The sequence below is a fragment of the Sinocyclocheilus grahami genome, unplaced genomic scaffold (assembly GCF_001515645.1).
Source record: "Sinocyclocheilus grahami isolate Dianchi unplaced genomic scaffold, SAMN03320097.WGS_v1.1 scaffold222.1, whole genome shotgun sequence".
NCBI classification, from domain to species: Eukaryota; Metazoa; Chordata; class Actinopteri; order Cypriniformes; family Cyprinidae; genus Sinocyclocheilus; species Sinocyclocheilus grahami.
In genome coordinates this window covers 2,909,076-2,928,271 of record NW_015505401.1, presented here as the reverse complement: position 1 = coordinate 2,928,271, position 19,196 = coordinate 2,909,076, and the positions used below count along the sequence as shown (strand labels likewise).

General features: G+C 38.6%; 1 protein-coding gene across 1 annotated transcript; it reads right to left on the bottom strand.

Moving 5' to 3' along the window:
* Positions 1-2,597: 2,597 nt before the first annotated feature.
* On the bottom strand, positions 2,598-18,665 carry LOC107596678 (trichohyalin-like). Its single transcript, XM_016287474.1, has 13 exons — positions 18,079-18,665; positions 13,993-17,130; positions 12,563-12,611; positions 12,028-12,068; positions 10,720-10,888; positions 10,489-10,618; positions 10,184-10,258; positions 9,980-10,069; positions 9,741-9,889; positions 9,459-9,602; positions 7,980-8,050; positions 7,783-7,887; positions 2,598-3,915 (listed from the first exon to the last, which is right to left on the bottom strand). Exons 2-13 carry the CDS (start codon positions 16,925-16,927, stop codon positions 3,779-3,781), a joined length of 4,095 nt encoding a protein of 1,364 aa, XP_016142960.1. The 5' UTR covers positions 16,928-17,130; positions 18,079-18,665; the 3' UTR covers positions 2,598-3,778.
* Between the last annotated feature and the right edge of the window lie 531 nt (positions 18,666-19,196).

Genomic DNA, 19,196 nt, shown 5'->3' with positions numbered 1-19,196 from the left:
TTGCTGTTTATCTGCTTACTCCCAAGGCATCCAAGATGTAGGAGACTTTGTTTCTTCATTAGAACACAAACGAAGATTTTTAACTCAAACCGTTGCAGTCTGTCAGTCTTATAATGGAGGTGAATGGGAATCACGGCTTTGAGAGTTAAAAAAAAAACATGCACAAACAAAACCAAATTAAACCCTGCGGCTCGTGAGGATAAATTGATGTGTAAAGACACAAAACGATCGGTTTGTGCAAGAAACTAAACAGTATTTATATTGTTTTTGTTACCTCTGATTCACGCAATGTCCGAACTGTTCGAACTGTCCTGAGTGGCGGCGCGTCTCCTGAGCGTGTTCTCGGACGCGTCTTCTTCTTGCTTATAAGTGCATTACCGCCACCTATCTCTCAAATGGACCATTGATACTCTATATACAATCTCAATTAGGAGTGTCAATGGTCCACTTGAGAGATAGGTGGCGGTAATGCACTTATAAATCTGCGATCCGCCGTAAAGCAAGAAGAAGAAGACACCTCGCGCGCCTGCTGTTGAGAACACGCTCAGGAGGACACGCCGTCGCTCAGGGAGGTAACAAAAACAATATAAATACTGTTCAGTTTCTTTGTAAAAACATCCATTAGCAATTCTTGAATTCTGCTTGTGACAAAACAACATTAGTATCTACTAGGAACTTGCTTTGTTGACTAGGAACTTGTTGAACTGTTCCTGAGAACAGACATATAGAATATGCTCAGTGGAGTTCATTTATCAGTACTATGATGACAACTCATTAGTAATACAATCATTTACAGTGTGTGGGAAAATATGCCTGTTTACATAAACTGTGGTAACTAGGAATGCCCTAGTCATGAAAGAATGGTTATATCAGTCTTAAAAATCTCTATGTGTGCATTGTTAATAATACTGGTCCAAATAAGGAATACAGAGTCTATCCAGGTGCAGCTGGAACAGTCATCCCAAATATTGTTCTTAACCTTGAATGAGTCACATGAATTTCACATCTGATGACAGAAGAACCCTCTCTAGGGATTTAGAGCCAAATCCAACTGCTTCTGACTTTCACCATACATTCTACAACGGTAGAGTCCAATCCTGCTCCTGGAGGGCCACCTTCCAGCAGAGATTAGCTCCAGCCCTAATTAAGCACACCAGAACTAGCTAATCTAGGTCTTAAGGATCACAAGAAGTTTCTTGCACAGACCGATCGTTTTGTGTCTTTACACATCAATGTATCCTCACGAGCCGCAGGGTTTAATTTGGTTTTGTTTGTGTATGTTTTTTTTTTACTCTCAAAGCCGTGATTACATTCACCTCCATTATAAGATTGACAGACTGCAACGGTTTGTGTTAAAAATCTTTGTTTGTGTTCTAATGAAGAAACAAAGTCACCTACATCTTGGATGCCCTGGGGGTAAGCAGATAAACATCAAATTTTCATTTTTGGGTGAACTATCCCTTTAAGCCTAGTCCTAGACTAAAATGTAAATCTGAGCTGTTTCAACTGAAAGAAACTTTGTCTGATCTTAAAACATGTCAGTGCCTTTGTTTTGTCTTAAGATGCACACCAGTAATGCTTTTTTCTAAGGCATGTTTATAAAAATTACTTAAATGTCCTAATTGAACTATGGCCTAATTCTGGCTTTGGCTAAGCCCCGTTTATGAAACCGGGCCTAAACTAAACGAAAATGAACAGCATTACCTATCGTTCATTGTTGATTTATTCCCATTTATACCCTAGTGAAAAATAAATATACTAAAATGTACTTAAAATACATTTATTTCATGCTAAGTATACTACATATACATTTACATATTTATGTACTTAATAAAAAATATCCTGCAATTGTACTTACAGTATACTAAACCGATATACTTAAAGTCTGCTGAATCGGAACAACTAATTTTGTACTTAATGAACTTTAATTGTCCGGAAGTAGTGCTGAGGTCTTACTAAAGATATACTGAAGTACTGACTGTGCTAAAGTGGAACTGTTGCAAGTATACTTTAGGTACACTTTAAATATCTTACAATTAAAGACCAATATTATTCAAAGATCATACAATCCTCAACAGTTGTGACATTAAAACACATTTTAGGCTTAATATTAAAAAATGTGCATTGTGCACAAGTAGTACTCAAAATAAAGTTTAATTCTAATTTTTATATCCCTAAGTCTCGAACAATGTGTCAGTAAATATGTTAATAGATTTGAACTATACTAAGAATGAAATGAATGTATTTTAAATATCACTTTTTTTTACTAGGGTAATACATTATTTATAAAACTTGAAATTCTAAAAATGTATTAGTATATGTAGAAATGAACACTAACCTAAATTAATTCTTAAAATTATTTTCTTTTGTTAGTTCATGATACCTAATACATTAACTAATGTTAACAAATTGAACCTGTTTGTGAAGTGTTACTGTATTTGCATTAACTTTTTAATGTCATTTTCCTGTCTGCTACTGTTGTTTACGGGTCAGGGCTCAAGTAGATTTCAGTTTCACCTCAGGAACCAATCATTTGTGAATATTTCAAGTACAGTTTAGTTGATCACAAAACCATTTTCCACTGTTGTGTTTTTTTTATTTCCATATAGCCAAGAAGCTGTTTATATAGTCTGGTCTTTTTTGTCATACTTAAAGAAACATAATGAAATGTTCATTGATTCGTCGTATTGTAAATCACACTAAAGCATTTGATTTCCTACTGAATCCTGTGCCACTTTACTCTTTCATTCCGATTCTTCTTTCTTAAGCTCTTGCCACCTAATGTCCTTCCCATAATTCTTCAAAGTGCACTTGATAAGACTAAAAACCCCATCTGCTAAACCATGAAATGTTCTTTCAGGAAACTAATTATCTGTTTATTTTTTAAGGCATATTACAGTTATATGCTAATCAGTTTGAACAGGAAGCAGAGATGGAATTACTCCATGAAAAATAATACTTTTAGCTTTTATGTTAAAAACCTATATTATGTACATTGTAGACAAGCTTGGGTATTGTACACTTTTTGGTCTTAAAAAGTAGGCATCCATAATTCTTGATCCTAAATAAAATTTGCACTTTGCTAAAGTCTGTTTTAAACTGTTTTTCACAGCTATTAATAATTTGTCCTTTTGCATCTTGTGCCCTAGTGCACACCAACAACTCTTCAAACTGTATTCCCATCAGGCTGCAGTCCGACAGCATTTATATTCCACGCTGAAGGGGATCTGATGTTTATAAATAACAGAGAACAAGTAGCTTTGGTGCAGTATTCAGCGTTACACGCCGACTTAGATCCAGCTTATGTCTTATATCCAGCTGTCGTGGTTCCTCAGTGAGATGGCTTGCTCAGATTGAGGACAACAGACTGTAGTCCAAATCTCTGCCCATGAATGACTCCCTACTTCCAAATTTTAAGAAAGTCTTATAGAAACACTATGGAAGCTGCATAGATACTCATTTGGAGCAGGTACTGCATATGGATGCATTTGTGCCATTTGCAAAGTCCGTCAATGTCCATAAGGTATCTAAGAAGTTCAGTTGCTGTAATTCAGCATCTTGCCAGACCCTTTTGCAGGGTGTGGAGTAGTACCCTGACATGGGTGAGGCCATCACACCCACATCACCCTTATCAGCTTGAGTGTATACACAAAATAAATAGAAACTTCCCATGAAGTTGAGACATAAATCCTTAAAATTCTTGAAGGCTTTAAAGTAATACTAAAAAATTGTAATTGAAAAAGTCCACCTGAGAACATTGAAGGCAATACATATTGCTTCACATTGCAGCTGAAGCAATTTTCATGGTGTCCAGCAGATTGCGCTTTCTTGCTTTGTCACTGACTATTGTCTCCAGATGAGACTCAGGGGCCCAACCACGTTGTCTGTCTGACAGACGAGTTCCTTCCACCCAGCCTGAATAAAAAGGAGAGAATCATAAATGGAATTTTGCACCGAGTTTGTAAAAACATCCATTAGCAATTCTTGAATTCTGCTTGTGACAAAACAACATTAGTATCTACTAGGAACTTGCTTTGTTGACTAGGAACTTGTTGAACTGTTCCTGAGAACAGACATATAGAATATGCTCAGTGGAGTTCATTTATCAGTACTATGATGACAACTCATTAGTAATACAATCATTTACAGTGTGTGGGAAAATATGCCTGTTTACATAAACTGTGGTAACTAGGAATGCCCTAGTCATGAAAGAATGGTTATATCAGTCTTAAAAATCTCTATGTGTGCATTGTTAATAATACTGGTCCAAATAAGGAATACAGAGTCTATCCAGGTGCAGCTGGAACAGTCATCCCAAATATTGTTCTTAACCTTGAATGAGTCACATGAATTTCACATCTGATGACAGAAGAACCCTCTCTAGGGATTTAGAGCCAAATCCAACTGCTTCTGACTTTCACCATACATTCTACAACGGTAGAGTCCAATCCTGCTCCTGGAGGGCCACCTTCCAGCAGAGATTAGCTCCAGCCCTAATTAAGCACACCAGAACTAGCTAATCTAGGTCTTAAGGATCACAAGAAGCTTCCAGGCAGGTGTGTTGGAGCTAATTTTTGCAGTAAGGTGGCCCTCTAGAAGCAAGATTGGACATTCCTGTTCTACAGTGACCTAAATCAGTGCTTCTCAAACCTTTCCTGGGGACCCCAACCACTGCATAATTTGTATGTCTCTCTTATTTAACGCACCTAATTCAACTCATCGGCTCATTAGTAGAGTCTGCGATACTTTAACTTGGTGTGACCTGTGAGGAAGACATACAAAATGTGCAGTAGTTGTTGGGGGTCCCCAGGACAGGTTTGAAAAGCACTGACCTAGATCTGGGGTTTCCAAATCTGGACCTGGAGAATCAGCAACATTGAACATTTTGTATGTCTCCTTAATCAAACACTCCTGATTCAAGCATATCTTCACCGGAGCTTACGCTATGCCTATGTCATCTGCTGAAACGCCACGCTCTTGTGAACGCGCGCACAACAACAACAACAGTTAGCGGAAGCAAGAGATTACGGTTTATGAAGTTTTAAAGCTGCAGTCCGTAAATTTTGCCTCTTTGTCGCCATCTCTGTTTGAAACCTGCAATTGCAGTTATTTGTGGAATTCTTTTCTTAAACGTGGTTAGTGCGTCGGCACGGCTCCAGCGCGCTACTAGGAACTTGCTTTGTTGACTAGGAACTTGTTGAACTGTTCCTGAGAACAGACATATAGAATATGCTCAGTGGAGTTCATTTATCAGTACTATGATGACAACTCATTAGTAATACAATCATTTACAGTGTGTGGGAAAATATGCCTGTTTACATAAACTGTGGTAACTAGGAATGCCCTAGTCATGAAAGAATGGTTATATCAGTCTTAAAAATCTCTATGTGTGCATTGTTAATAATACTGGTCCAAATAAGGAATACAGAGTCTATCCAGGTGCAGCTGGAACAGTCATCCCAAATATTGTTCTTAACCTTGAATGAGTCACATGAATTTCACATCTGATGACAGAAGAACCCTCTCTCGGGATTTAGAGCCAAATCCAACTGCTTCTGACTTTCACCATACATTCTACAACGGTAGAGTCCAATCCTGCTCCTGGAGGGCCACCTTCCAGCAGAGATTAGCTCCAGCCCTAATTAAGCACACCAGAACTAGCTAATCTAGGTCTTAAGGATCACAAGAAGCTTCCAGGCAGGTGTGTTGGAGCTAATTTTTGCAGTAAGGTGGCCCTCTAGAAGCAAGATTGGACATTCCTGTTCTACAGTGACCTAAATCAGTGCTTCTCAAACCTTTCCTGGGGACCCCAACCACTGCATAATTTGTATGTCTCTCTTATTTAACGCACCTAATTCAACTCATCGGCTCATTAGTAGAGTCTGCGATACTTTAACTTGGTGTGACCTGTGAGGAAGACATACAAAATGTGCAGTAGTTGTTGGGGGTCCCCAGGACAGGTTTGAAAAGCACTGACCTAGATCTGGGGTTTCCAAATCTGGACCTGGAGAATCAGCAACATTGAACATTTTGTATGTCTCCTTAATCAAACACTCCTGATTCAAGCATATCTTCACCGGAGCTTACGCTATGCCTATGTCATCTGCTGAAACGCCACGCTCTTGTGAACGCGCGCACAACAACAACAACAGTTAGCGGAAGCAAGAGATTACGGTTTATGAAGTTTTAAAGCTGCAGTCCGTAAATTTTGCCTCTTTGTCGCCATCTCTGTTTGAAACCTGCAATTGCAGTTATTTGTGGAATTCTTTTCTTAAACGTGGTTAGTGCGTCGGCACGGCTCCAGCGCGGATTAATCTAATGTTTTGAGGAGTATGTGTGGCTGTCAGTCACCGAACTGGTGTGGATACTGTACATAGGAATCACAGATTCTAGCCTACATCTAGGAATATAATAAGAATTTTCACTGTATACTGTCATCTAAACAAGTAACAAGTCTGACACTTTTGTTCTGACCAACTGAGGGAAAATCATTACAATTGCGCTACAATGGTGATTAATCTTAACAATCAGTTAGCTTATATCACATCAAACCGTGCAAATTATTATTACTGTTATACTTTGTTCTCAAATTGTTCATGTTAACACGTTGGTGTGTATTCAAATTTGAATTGTATGACAATTAGAGATTAGACTTTATGGATTACAATCCGTGATCAAAATGATCAATTGAATTATTCCAGCTGTGAGAAAGGGCTATAAACGATACTCCACCTGCAGGATCCTCACATGCGATAGACTAGTAGCCGGGACAACTTCTTTATGTTTACAGACGTGACGTAATGACACAGCAGCATGCTTGAATTTCCCGCAAATTCCTACCAGTACCACTCAGATTAGAAAACATTATTATAAGCTATTATTATAAATTATAAATCGGGCTAAAGTAAGGTGATAGTTTTGAACACTGGCTGGTTATGTACTTGCTCAAAAATTGATTTTATATCATTTTTAATCAAAAAAAGTTACTGACTGCAGCTTTAAATATGGATATTTTTCTTACACAAATGCATCGCTTTGCTTCATGAGGCCTTTATAGGTTTGCTTACCATATACACATGTATGGATGATGTCATGATCTACAGTACATGCAATACAAAACTCAGTTCAACTTGAAAAACTTTACTGTAGGAAGCTGTAGGAGGTTCTTGAATCAGGTTGGAATTCCGGGACTATCTCTGTCCTATCCTAGCATCGTATCTCCCTTTTTGTTACACTGCAGAATGCCAGTACAACACCATCTTGATCTACCCACACAAGTTCTCCAAGAACTCTTTCATTGTATGTTGCATTAACAATGGAGAGGAGTCTCATAAGATGGGTGTTAACGGGTTGTTATATTTCTAGTTTACCACATATCCCTTGGATCTCTACTGAATGTAGGCTTGGTCTAAACTTGGGCTAAACTAGACAAACAATAAATGTACTATAAATAAAGGCCAACATAGGTTCTACTTTATAAGGTGACTACTTGTTTATATTGGTTAGGGTGTTTTTTTTAGGCTAAGACAACTGAACAAGTTAATTAAGATATGCAGGAGCTCTTGATAATTACAGACAAGTGTGCTGAATCAGAGTTGGATCTGAATTCTGCAGGTAGGTAAGATCTCCAGGAACAGGACTGGGCGCCCCTGGGCAAATGTGATTCCTAACATGTGAACAAACCTTGGCTTTCCTGGAAGCAGTGGCAGAGTTCTTAGCACTGTTCTTAACCTTGTGGTTAAATATCTTTTTCTTGTGTTCATGTGATTAGATTTGACTTACCATCACTACTCTGCTGGTGAACTAACAGAACATCAGCTTTCTCTAAACTTAGCTCATCTGGTTGCTGGGCAACAAATGCTCTGATGCACTGCACTTGTGAAATGTCTGCAAATGGAAAAAGAGAGCATGTTAAATTACTAGCATTAGAATATTTACTTTGATACTGCAGTATCTTTTAAAGCAGGAAGCGCACATACCCTGAACTGCACTGAAGTCAATCTCAGGATAAGGACGTGAGAGCGCTGATATCCAACGCAATTTATTGGCTCTGAGAGATGATAGAAAATGAAAGATGGGTACAGGTTAATTTAACGCAATATTCTGCACAACCAGATTGCAAAACACAAGATTGCTGGACCGAACTGAATTTATGCTGTCCAATATGTGACAAAGTTGCAAATGTGGAAACACTACAGCAGAGCTGGGTAGCAACTGATAACATGCAATCTGGATCACGTAATCAGATTCCAAATTAATTACTTGTAATTAAATTACATTTTTAAAATACTCGTAATCAGACTACAGCTACTTTTTTATGGATTACATGATTATATATTATTTACACAATAGCAATAATTTATTCATAATTTATTGATTCTCCCTAATTCCTTTTTTTCATCTTTTAAATTGTCCTTTTTAAAATAGCCTGCCGCTTATATACACTCAGAAAGTCTTCCAGTTTTGTGGACATTCACACAGAGACCAGTCATTAGTCAGGTGGCTACACAGCATTTGACCAGGTTTAAGAAGTGTTTCAACGTTGCATCAACTTCTGATGAGCACATTAATTTTTATTTGAATTATCACTCAGTCGGTTATTTTACCATGTATTACTTTTTTTTGTCTTTGCAAACGCATTAAAATGCACAAAATCACAACTTTTTTTGTCATCTGTTCCTCTTTCACCTAATATACAGTATTTTCATATAAAGTACCTGAGATTTTAAAATAAATATTTTATTAATGAAGTATCACATTTGCATGTTCATGGTTCTCTGACCTTGGTTATAGTTACATGACATGCAGGTAAACAAAATATAAAAAAAATTTCAGTAAGTGTTCTATTTTGATTCATTTTAATTTAACATTTTTATGATTTAATTAATTATTAGCTTTTCATTGAACTCGTAAACCCCCTACAGTTCCTTCATAAACCCAGTTTGGGAAACCTTGTCATAATATGTTTAATGCACTTCATGTTGTTGATAATAATAAATGGAATATATTTTCTTACTCTTTGTATTTTTTTATCAATATGGTACAATACGGTTCAAGATGAAAAATGAGATGGGTCAAAACAAAATGTATCAGAGTAATCTAAAAGTAGTCTGATTATATAACCGACAATGTGTAATTTAATGGATTACGTTACTAACCAAAATTTTTATCATGTAATTTGGAATCAATAATGGATTACAATTTGTAAGTAATTTACCCAACTCTGCAGAACAGCAGGGGTGTCCAATCCCGCTCCTGGGGGGAAGAGATACTGAAGAGCTAATTCAAGAGTAACTCATATAAACTCTATTGGAAGTTGGCCCTCCAGGAGTAAGACTGGACGTTCCTGCGCTACAGGGATGAGGACTTCACAGGCATACACACGTGGCAGCCATTGCATGTTTACAAGATAGCATCAGCTTCTCTCTCATAATAGACATACACAATGACATACTTACTGGGTATCTGTCCGCAAGAGCAGGGCCTTTTGTGGCATGTGCAGATGGAACAGGTTTTTTTGTAAGGAATGCAGTTTAAACCTGCAGTTCTCAACCCGCAGGTCTGACACAGGTGCATGATCGATAACTGTAAACCTACCCCCTCTGCAAACAGGAAGTTAAGCGGTAATTGCACCATAAAACATAAGATATCATTTGCATTAAACATGAAAAGCCTGATTTCACTTCTCAAAGACTAAGAATGACAATTGAAGTATGGATGTTAAAGAAAGCCAAACGTACTCTTTCCGCAAAGAGACTAGGAGATAGTCATTGAAAAGGTGCATATAAACATTTCTCTCTTCTTCCCTGTCTTTCAGAGAAAAGTCTCTCAGTTCAGTCACAGGTCCCTCTCGTACCAGTCTGCGGGACTGACTGATCAATGGAAGAGTCTAAGAGACACAAAATAACTCATTGTACATTCTGACTATTATTCAGATGGCATACAGTACAAATTAGGTTCCCAAACATGTCATGCTCACCCTGCACTCAAAGTCAACTTTGGCATTGAGGGTCACAAGTGACTCAATGTTCTTCATTTGAGAGATACTTTCATTACCGTCCTGGATCATCTGTTAAGAAGCAAGGAAACATGGGACAGTGGTGAGAAAGAAAACTGATAGAAATTCCAGTGCAGAGATGTGGGTGACATAACTACATCGTTCCAAGTACATAAAGAGTCTCACCTTCTCAAGTAGTTTCATGGCCTTAATGGCCTGTGCTTCATCCTTGGTTTTCGGAGCAGTTCTCTTTACAATATTCTACCAACAAAGACAAGAGAAAAGAGGGCATTTAGAAATGCAGCATGCCATATTCTTTGTGACAGGAGATGGATGGTATCTAATATCATGTTAATATAGCATATACGAAGAAGGCAGGGGAAAGCACGTGCTCCTAGCAAGCATGAGTCATGGCATTTCCTGCAAAGTTAGGGAATGTGTCATCAAAAACTGTGAGAGGCAGAATTAAACAGGTCCGAGGAAGACAGTACCTGCACAAGCAATTTGAGGCGTGTGATTCTTTGAAATGGCAGAATGAGGAAAGACCGTAGGGGCAGTCGTTGACAAACCGGGTTACGCTCCAACTTTTCCACAACTCTACGGAATTCATGACTCTCGTCCCTATGAGAGATGGTGGAATGAAACCAAAAAAAATCACATGGACAAAAATAAAATAGGAAAAGCACATTTCCCACTTTAGATCGGTGCAAACAAATACTCACATCAATCTCTGATATTGGAGGACTTGAGGGAGAGGTGGGAGAGGTCTGCGTGATAACTTAGGGGAATGATTTGGAGAGGAAGATGAACTTATTGATAGAGAATCAGAATGAGACAGCAGAATCTCTCTGTTCTGGACCACCTCACTGTACTCCTGATACAACTGAGAGTCTGCAAGAGAAAGACAAAATCACTGCTATGGTTCTAGAGCTGTGCTTCTCAATTGGACCCAGATTTTACATTGGATACAAGGAACCAAAATTGTTTATCAAAAAATAAATAAACACATGTCCTTGAAATCAAGCACTGACATTAATATTAGCAGGAGGAACTACATAAGCAAACAATAATTTGTATAAAACACTTTGTGGTTGGCAGAAACCAACCATGTTTACTCTCACTGCACGTGATCCCGTATTTAATGTAGCCTGGGTCATATTTTCTTTTACCTTTATGGTTTGTTCATGGTTTTTAAGAATAAGTGCATGGCATGCAACTTGTCTATGCTGTTATCAGCCTAATTTGGCTAATCTGCCCCAAAAAAACAGCTGAATTTGCTTAAAAACCAACAAATACTTATGAGAAGTTTACTATGTATTATACATACATAGTAACTATGCATAACTTGTTTAATTGCATTTAGATTTAGCATTGTTTTTTTTTCTGTTGTCCACGACCCTCATCAGAACACAAAGAAAATCAATGCTAAATGCATATAATCATACCTTATACATTTATATAAATGAATTTTAGCAAAAAGAGCAGAAAAAAGGCTAAACCTGTCTATGATCCACCAGGTCAGACAGAGATCAAGTCAGAATGACATAGAAAGCAAACAAGCACAGCAGGTCAGTGATTGAACAGGGCAAAAAAAGATGTACAAGCAGGAACATCCAAGAAAGAGTTTTTAATACTATGCGAGAATTTGCAACTGTTTATCTGCAGTTCTAAGTGATGTGCAAGCACAAACCTGCTCTTTGCCTGGAGTACTAGCAAAGTAAGCATAGTCAGGAATGACAAAACTTTCCCTGCTCTCAACATCTGAACTGTATCCACCCATGTATTTCCTATATTTTACAGCCAGTTACAATCATATTATGTACACTACCATGTATACATAAGGGTGTGTGTGAAATTGGGATTTGTATGACTGGGAATTGTATGTGTCTTAGTAATGTTTTAATGGATTTTGAAGACGTTAAACAGAAATATTTATTTGTAATCTGTTAGAGCAAAGTTCCTATAGTCTTTGGTTATATAGCCATGTCCATGTAAAGATCAAGACAGATAAAGACGATCCAGAGACTTACTAAAGAATTTCGAATTCCTCTTTCTTGTCCTCCCAAGTTTCCTAAAAGTAAGAAGGAGAGAGAGAGAAACAGCAAAGAACATCTGTGATATAATGGTCATTTGTAAGATTGTAAGATTGATATTGTTCAATTTTCAACTGGACAATATTAGATGTCCAAAAAATGCATGAATTTAGATATTAGCACATTATAAATGGGAATCATAGAGCATAAATTGAGTTGTCTAATATGTCATTTGAACCAGTGTGCCTGCAGTATCAAACAAACACAGTAGTTTTCAGTTAAGGACACCATTGAAGAAATTTACTATTCATAGTCAGCCTCATTCCTCCAAAAATATCTACCCACCTGCTCTATGTAAAATAAGAGCAGCTTTTATTAAGCTTGGCAGACACACCTGGAGTTGTCATCTCATGTAAGTGCACATGATTTAAACATTTATCAAAATTACAATGAACTCCTTTACATGGAAAACATTTTTAATGAGGGACACAATATGAGAGTGTTTATACATGCAGTATACATGTTCTCCTACCTTAGATCCATTTCACTCCAGGTAAGACATAATTCGTCCTCTTTATCATCTATACAAACCAAAACACAGAGAAATCAGCACACATCACAATGTTGTTTTTTAGCACCTTAAGCTTCCCTTAACCAAGATAAGATCAGAATTTAAGCAGCCTAAATCCAGTAACACTCCATCTCAAGCAAAAGAGATGGGGATGATTCTACATAGCTGTACACATGGGAACTGCCTCAAGCTTTCCAGTGAATAACTGAAAAGATAAGACTAGACTGTAAGACCTCTGGGTATGAGCAACTCAATACCTCTCAAGAAAATGTGGCAATAAATAAAAATAACCCTAATGCAATGAGAAATATGAAGGGGGAAAAAACAGGAACGTGTACTGGGGGAGGACTTGTTATGAATGAATGAGAACGGTTTAGTTTGTGAAACAAAGGAAATCTGGCAGCTCAAAATTCTGTCTCTTCCAAGAAATGCTGCTGTTTAAAGAGTCTTCAGTGGTCATGACTCCAACCCCCACAAGAATCCTCAGGAGCCCTCTGGAGCTTCCAGTCTTTTAAAATGAGACTACCCAAAAAAAAAATGCTGGGGAATACATTATTAGTTACTCCTGCGGTATGAGAACCTAAAGTCTACTGTTTGTGTGGTTTCAGATTTCTTTAAAGTCCTAAGAATGGGTCTCTTTAAAAAAAAAAAAAAAATTCTGTTGGCATTAGATCCATCATTGACAAATTATGTCTGACCCAGTCAATATGAATGAAAACTGTGAAATCGCTGGGGTGTATCATGCTCTCATTTAAAGTGTCTACAGTCACCAGCAATCCATTTGAACATAAAACACCATTCAGGACCCAATTGTATCAGATTAAATAGAAAAATTGTATTTACAACAAGAGAAAATGTAGGGTGGAACTTTTCATCCATGCTATTCAAAACACTGTCACATGCTCAATTTACCATATGGTTTATAAGGCCCTGCCATTGGCCTGAAGGGCCTTGGTGTGGGTAAAGAAAGTTGCTTTTGAGGTAGAGCGAATAATCGCATATTCATAAATTTTTTTATGTTATTCCATCGCTGAGGTTATAAATAAGGATCTCACAGTCCCAACATAACTGCCACAAGGCTGTCAGTGAATAGTTTTCACTGTTTATTACTGTTCAAATGTTAGGAACACTCAATTAAATGACAGGAAAATAAACCATTTTAACGCCCATATTGACACTTATTTAGGGGAAGATGACTCATGGATTTCTGTGTTACATTCTTGCGTAAGCACATTTAGCATCTCTACATGACATTATGCCACTGGTATATTCAATTTGATAGAATAGGTTCAACAGACATCTCAAGACACATTTAGATCTCCTCACATGAGTGGGAGCAAGTGGGTCACTGAATGTCCAAGTCAGCCTTCTTATGTTAGTCTTCCTCTCACCTGATTTGTTGAATATTCTCGTCCTGCGGTCCCTTCCAACTCCCTCTTCCTCTTCCTCAACCTCTTCCTCTTCTTTGGTTTTCTCCGCTGACTTTCGAAACCCTCGCCTCCTCGTGCGAGCCTCATTTCCCAAATCTCGAAAACTACTAGAGCTTAGAACAACTTCCTCTTTACTCTCTTTCTTCTTAGATACTTCTTCTACCTTCCCCTCTGCCTCTCCTTCTGAGGAAACCGTGTGCTGGTTAGAACTAGGATCCAGCCAGTCACGGTTTGCATTCAACTCTCTCTCCATCCCTCCCTGTTGTTCTTCTCCTCCCTCTATTATTTCTTCCTCTTTCCTTGATTCGTCCATTTCTCTCTCACCCTCTGTTTGTGTGTTGGTTTGCGTGTCTATGTGTGTCACACTACCTCTTGCATTTTCTGTGTCCACCGACTTTCGACCCAGGATCTCTCTCACCACGTTCTTGGCCCAACTAAGGTGAGGAGCAGTAGAGCATCGCTTTCGTTCCTCAGATGTGCTCCATGTCTCATCAGAACCAGAATGCTCCACTGGGTCTCCGGTAGGTTCTTTTGCTCCTCTTTGTATTGTGTCTTCACTATGAGTCTCTGTTCCCCCATGACCATTATCCTTGGATGGCCCTGAAGTTTCAGAAGACTCTGGTAGGAAGAGTTGGGTGTCTTGTTCTGATCGCTCACTGGGAGGAATCATTTGGCCTTCCAGTGATGTTACGCCCTCTGTTGTCTGGTCATTACTCCCTGCTCCCTCCCCTTTGTCCTCATTAGGACAAAGACTGAGGTCAGCCATTGCTCTTTCGATGTCCTGTTCACAGTGTTCAACCTTTTCAAATGCTTCATTTATGCTCATTTCACCTTGAGTGCCCATGTTATGACATGAATGCTGTTTGGCTGCCTCTTCAACAGTAGGATGTGCATATGAATTCTCATTGGTTTGTGACGTGGGATGGGTCTGACCAATCACACAAAAGACTCTTAGGGGTCCTTTTGGAGCTTCATTTGCCCCATTTTCTGTGTCCTCTGTAGTTCCCGAGTGTCCAGAGATAGCTTTGGGAACTCCACCTTCCCAGAATTCTTTGCAGTCTTCAAAATCCTCTTCCTCCGCATCATCCCCTCCACTGGAGACTGTTACAAATCCGTCATCTGCTGACATCATTCTGTTCTTCTCTGCTTCCGATTCTCCCTCACTTCCTTCCTCATTCTCCAAATAGTCATATCTATTATTGCTTCTCTGTTCATCTCTATCATTTTCTTCCAAGTTATCGGCCACATTCTCTCTTTCCATCTGCCACTCTGATTCCATGGCTTCTTTATCATAAGCCATGTCCCCTTCCATCCTCTTCTCCTCCCTTTCTACATCCACATCCCTCATGAACTCTCCAGCCCTTTCAAGTTCTCTATACTTGTCCTCAAGACATTTGCTCTTGCTTGGTTTCCTTCTCTCAGGCTCTTCTTCATTTCCTGTTGTCATGCTTTCTTTGTATCTTTGGATGTACCTCTCTCTTTCTCTCTCTCTCTCTGTGTCCTCTTTTAAACAAGATTCTTTTCTCTCACTTCGAGGTTCCAGCCACATTTTTCTTATCCTGTTCTTAGGTTTCTTTGTAACTGCTTCCTCAGCAGCAAAGCTTTCACTCTTCTTTTCTTCCCTCGGTGTAATCCTTACTTCTTGCTCTTCCTCTGTTCTTTCCTCCAGTCTCTCTTTATCAATCTCAGATGTGTTTTCTCTGTCTCTGTCCTCAAGGTTCTCTCTCATTGTCCTCCTTTTTTCATTCTCAATATCACTTCCTGAAATCAGCTCTCCACTATTCTCCATTTTACTTCTCCCTGTCTCTTTGTACTCTTTCCTCCGCCTCTCCCTCTCTTCAATCTCTTTTTCAGAATACCTATCCCTATCTCTTATCTTTTCTCCAGCCCTATACCTTCTTCTTTCAGTTGTGTATAAGTAAGCATCTCTGTCCATTCTTTTGTCTTTGGAGTCTCTCGTTCTATCTCTTGGTTTATCTGTCTCTTTGAGTCGTTCTGAATTTTCTACTTTTGGATCATGGTAACCCGTCTCTCGATAATCTCTTCCTCTTACTGCCTTGTCTCGCCATCTTTCGGCTTCTCTCTCTCTACGTCTCTCTCTCTCTTTAACTTTGTCTGCCCTTCGCCCTGCATCACTGTCTCCTTCACTCTTGTAGAATTTGTGTCTATGTGTAGCATCTTCTTCTCTCTTCCTTTCCTTACCCCTGTCTCCATCACTGTCTCCTTCACTTTTTGTATCTCTTTTCCTAGAACTCTCTCCATCTCTTTGTCTATCAGTCCTCCTTTCCCTGTCTGAAAAGCTCTCTGTCTCTCTTTCCATGAGCCGAGGATAATATCTGCCCTCTCTTTCTCTTTGTCGATGTCTTTCTCTGTCTCTGTCTGTCTCTCTTTCCCTCATGCCTGAAAGGTCACTGACCCCTGGATAACTTTCTCTCCTTCTATCTCTCATTCCTGAGTCAAACTCCCTGTCTCGTTCCCTCTGTCTATCTGGCTCCTCCTTTACGGGCCTTCTCATTTCATTTCTCCTCAGCTCCTCCCTGTTTCTTTCAATTTCTCTTTCAAGCCGCATGTCTATGTCTCTGTATCTCCTCCTTTCCTTTTCATACAGTATGTCCTTCGGTCTTCCCATGTGACGCTCTCTTTCATAGTCTGTAAGTGGTGTCCTTCTGTCTCTCACTCTGTTTGGTTTTGTCATCTTTGGAAAAGTGTCCCCTTTTCTCCTCTCATTGTATCGATCTCCATACTCAGCCTGCTCTGACACTGATGAGCTTCCATTTGCACATCGATCTCCATTTCTCCGCCTCTCTCTTTCTCTGCAGTCAATCTCTCCATCTCTTCTTCGGGTTGCAAGAAATCTCTCCCTGTCTCTAATCCCATCACATGTGTCTGGCTCCATTTCTTTTTCTCTTGTTTTGTCCATCTTTCTGTGTTTACAAGTCTCTTTTTCACCCAGGTCAACTTTGTCAATTAGCTCAAGGAATCAGGTCACAGTTTGCACTTGATCGACAACCTGTCTAGTGCACCTTAAGAGGACTGTATCTGCACAGTGTCTTGGATGGCCCAATTAATTTGACTGGTTTCCATTGCAACATAGAGAACCTATAAGGAAAGTCAAAATTCAATCAATAAAGTCAATAAATCAATCAACCATATAAAATTAATATTCCAAAGAGGAAAACATTCAAACATATTCTTTGAAATCTTTAAAACGTTGGAGTATCTTGTTGAAACATGTCAGGTATATGCCTTGGCAGCTTAAACAGTTACTTGAAAAATTTTTTTTAAAGTGTCAAGTTGAATGTCTAACATTAATTAAGTTAGCAGATGCTTATCTGAAGTGACTTGAATGGATTCAAAGTATGAATTTTATCAGATTTTTATTCCCAGACAGCTGAAGCCATGACCTTGGTGTTTCTTGCACTATACTCCACCAGATAAGTAACTTCAATGCAACAGATATACTGTTCTTGTCAAACAAGTCACTTCAAATCAGTCTAATATACTGTTAGTATGCATAACACACATTGCCATTTATATTTTTTATTTATAAACTACTCTTAACACTCCTGCAAATCAATTCAACTAATAAGAACTCATAAGATAAATTATATATACAGCTGATATACAGCCTGTCTGTCAGTTCAGCAAAATAAAAAGTTCAGTAATTTACAAAGAATGCAGTTCAACCAACCACTGCCCTATGCTATTCTTGTATCTTGTTCAGAGGCATTTCAAGTAATTCATGCCTATGAAGAGCCGAAGCACTATTTAAGAGAGGTTAAAGGAGCAAGTCTTCGACATAGCTGACTCATGTCAAGATGTAATGAATTATATGATCATGATGCACATTGCACAACAAATTAACATTAACAGATTCATAAGAAAATGACTGTGGTGAATAGAATAAACAGATTAATATTCTCAAGCATGACAAAGCAGTATTTGCCTGCGATGTGGACATATTTGTTTACAAGAACTGTTTGGTTTACTAAAGTTACAACAAAAAGGAAAGAATGAAAAGTTTTGGGAATGATGCAGAAGACTCACCTGAGAAGTGTCTTGGGGGATGCTTCTCTGTCTCTCTCCAACTTTTCCTTTGCTTTCTTGACAAAGTGAAGCTAGCAGGAATTGCACAACTCACAGACATTCCACATATCAGTGTTTGCCCACTGAGAGAACCAAAGTTGAGTGTGATAAATGCTCTACTGAAAACTCTGATTTAATTATCCAGCCTGCCTCTGTCCTACTTAATGTGTTCACATAAGCAAAAATAGGTTTTAACAAAGTAAAAAGATTCGCAGTGTTCCTCCCTCTCTTTCTCTCTTTTTCTCTCTCTCTCTCATCCCCTCCTCCCGCCCTTCTCAAATTCCCAAACAAGTTTGAACAGATTGACACTTATCTTCCTCCCCCCCTTCTGTTTCTGTTTTCCTTTTACTTTCCCCCTCCAGCTTAAAAAGGAGCCCAAGAAGTAACCTTCAAGCTCGCATGCAGCTTTTCTTCACTTCTCATAAACTCAATAGAATCACAGTGATTGCGCTACAGCTTGTTCCAGTAATTCAGTCTTTCACTCACCTCACCCTCACTGGCACTGCATGCTTCTCTCTCACAGAAACAGGAAGTCAACACATCTGTGCTGTGATTGGTGGGGTTGAAGATGCTGGGTGTGACTGTTCTCTCAGGTAAAGACCATAGACTGTATAAAAAGGTAAAGACATGAGAAAGAGTGACAGCAAAGGGGGAGGAGCGAACATGTACGAGTGTGTCCATACACAGTAATGTCGTCTGCAGCTTATGTAACACAAAAGTTCTCAGAAAAAGCTGTAAAAGACAGTGGCGCACATGACACATTTGCACATTAGGAAAGATAAACTGGAAAGCGCACTGAACAATGATGCACGTTTTTACACTTTATAAATCTGCTCTTTTACACATTTTCTCTCTTTTTGTACAAAGCCTTTCCGAGTTTCGTTTTGTGTATTTTAGTATAAACTTTTAGTTTAAAATCAAAATATTTTTAAGTGATGAGTAAGCAATATTGGTTGTAGATTTTGAAATATGAAGCATTTTCTTTGTAATCCAAAATGCTTGGGTTTAATTGAACATTTTCTAAAGTGTCTGTTGATATAAATAGCCAAGTTTCCTATCCTCATATTGAACCATCTGAA

Excerpts from the sequence above, each read along its gene's own strand:
- LOC107596678 (XM_016287474.1), bottom strand. The coding sequence starts at position 16,927 with ATGGAGCCAGACACATGTGATGGGATTAGAGACAGGGAGAGATTTCTT. Across the intron at positions 12,612-13,992 it reads GAGAATATTCAACAAATCAG|ATGATAAAGAGGACGAATTA; the intron begins GTGAGAGGAAGA and ends TGGTTTGTATAG. Across the intron at positions 12,069-12,562 it reads TGGAGTGAAATGGATCTAAG|GAAACTTGGGAGGACAAGAA; the intron begins GTAGGAGAACAT and ends TCTTACTTTTAG.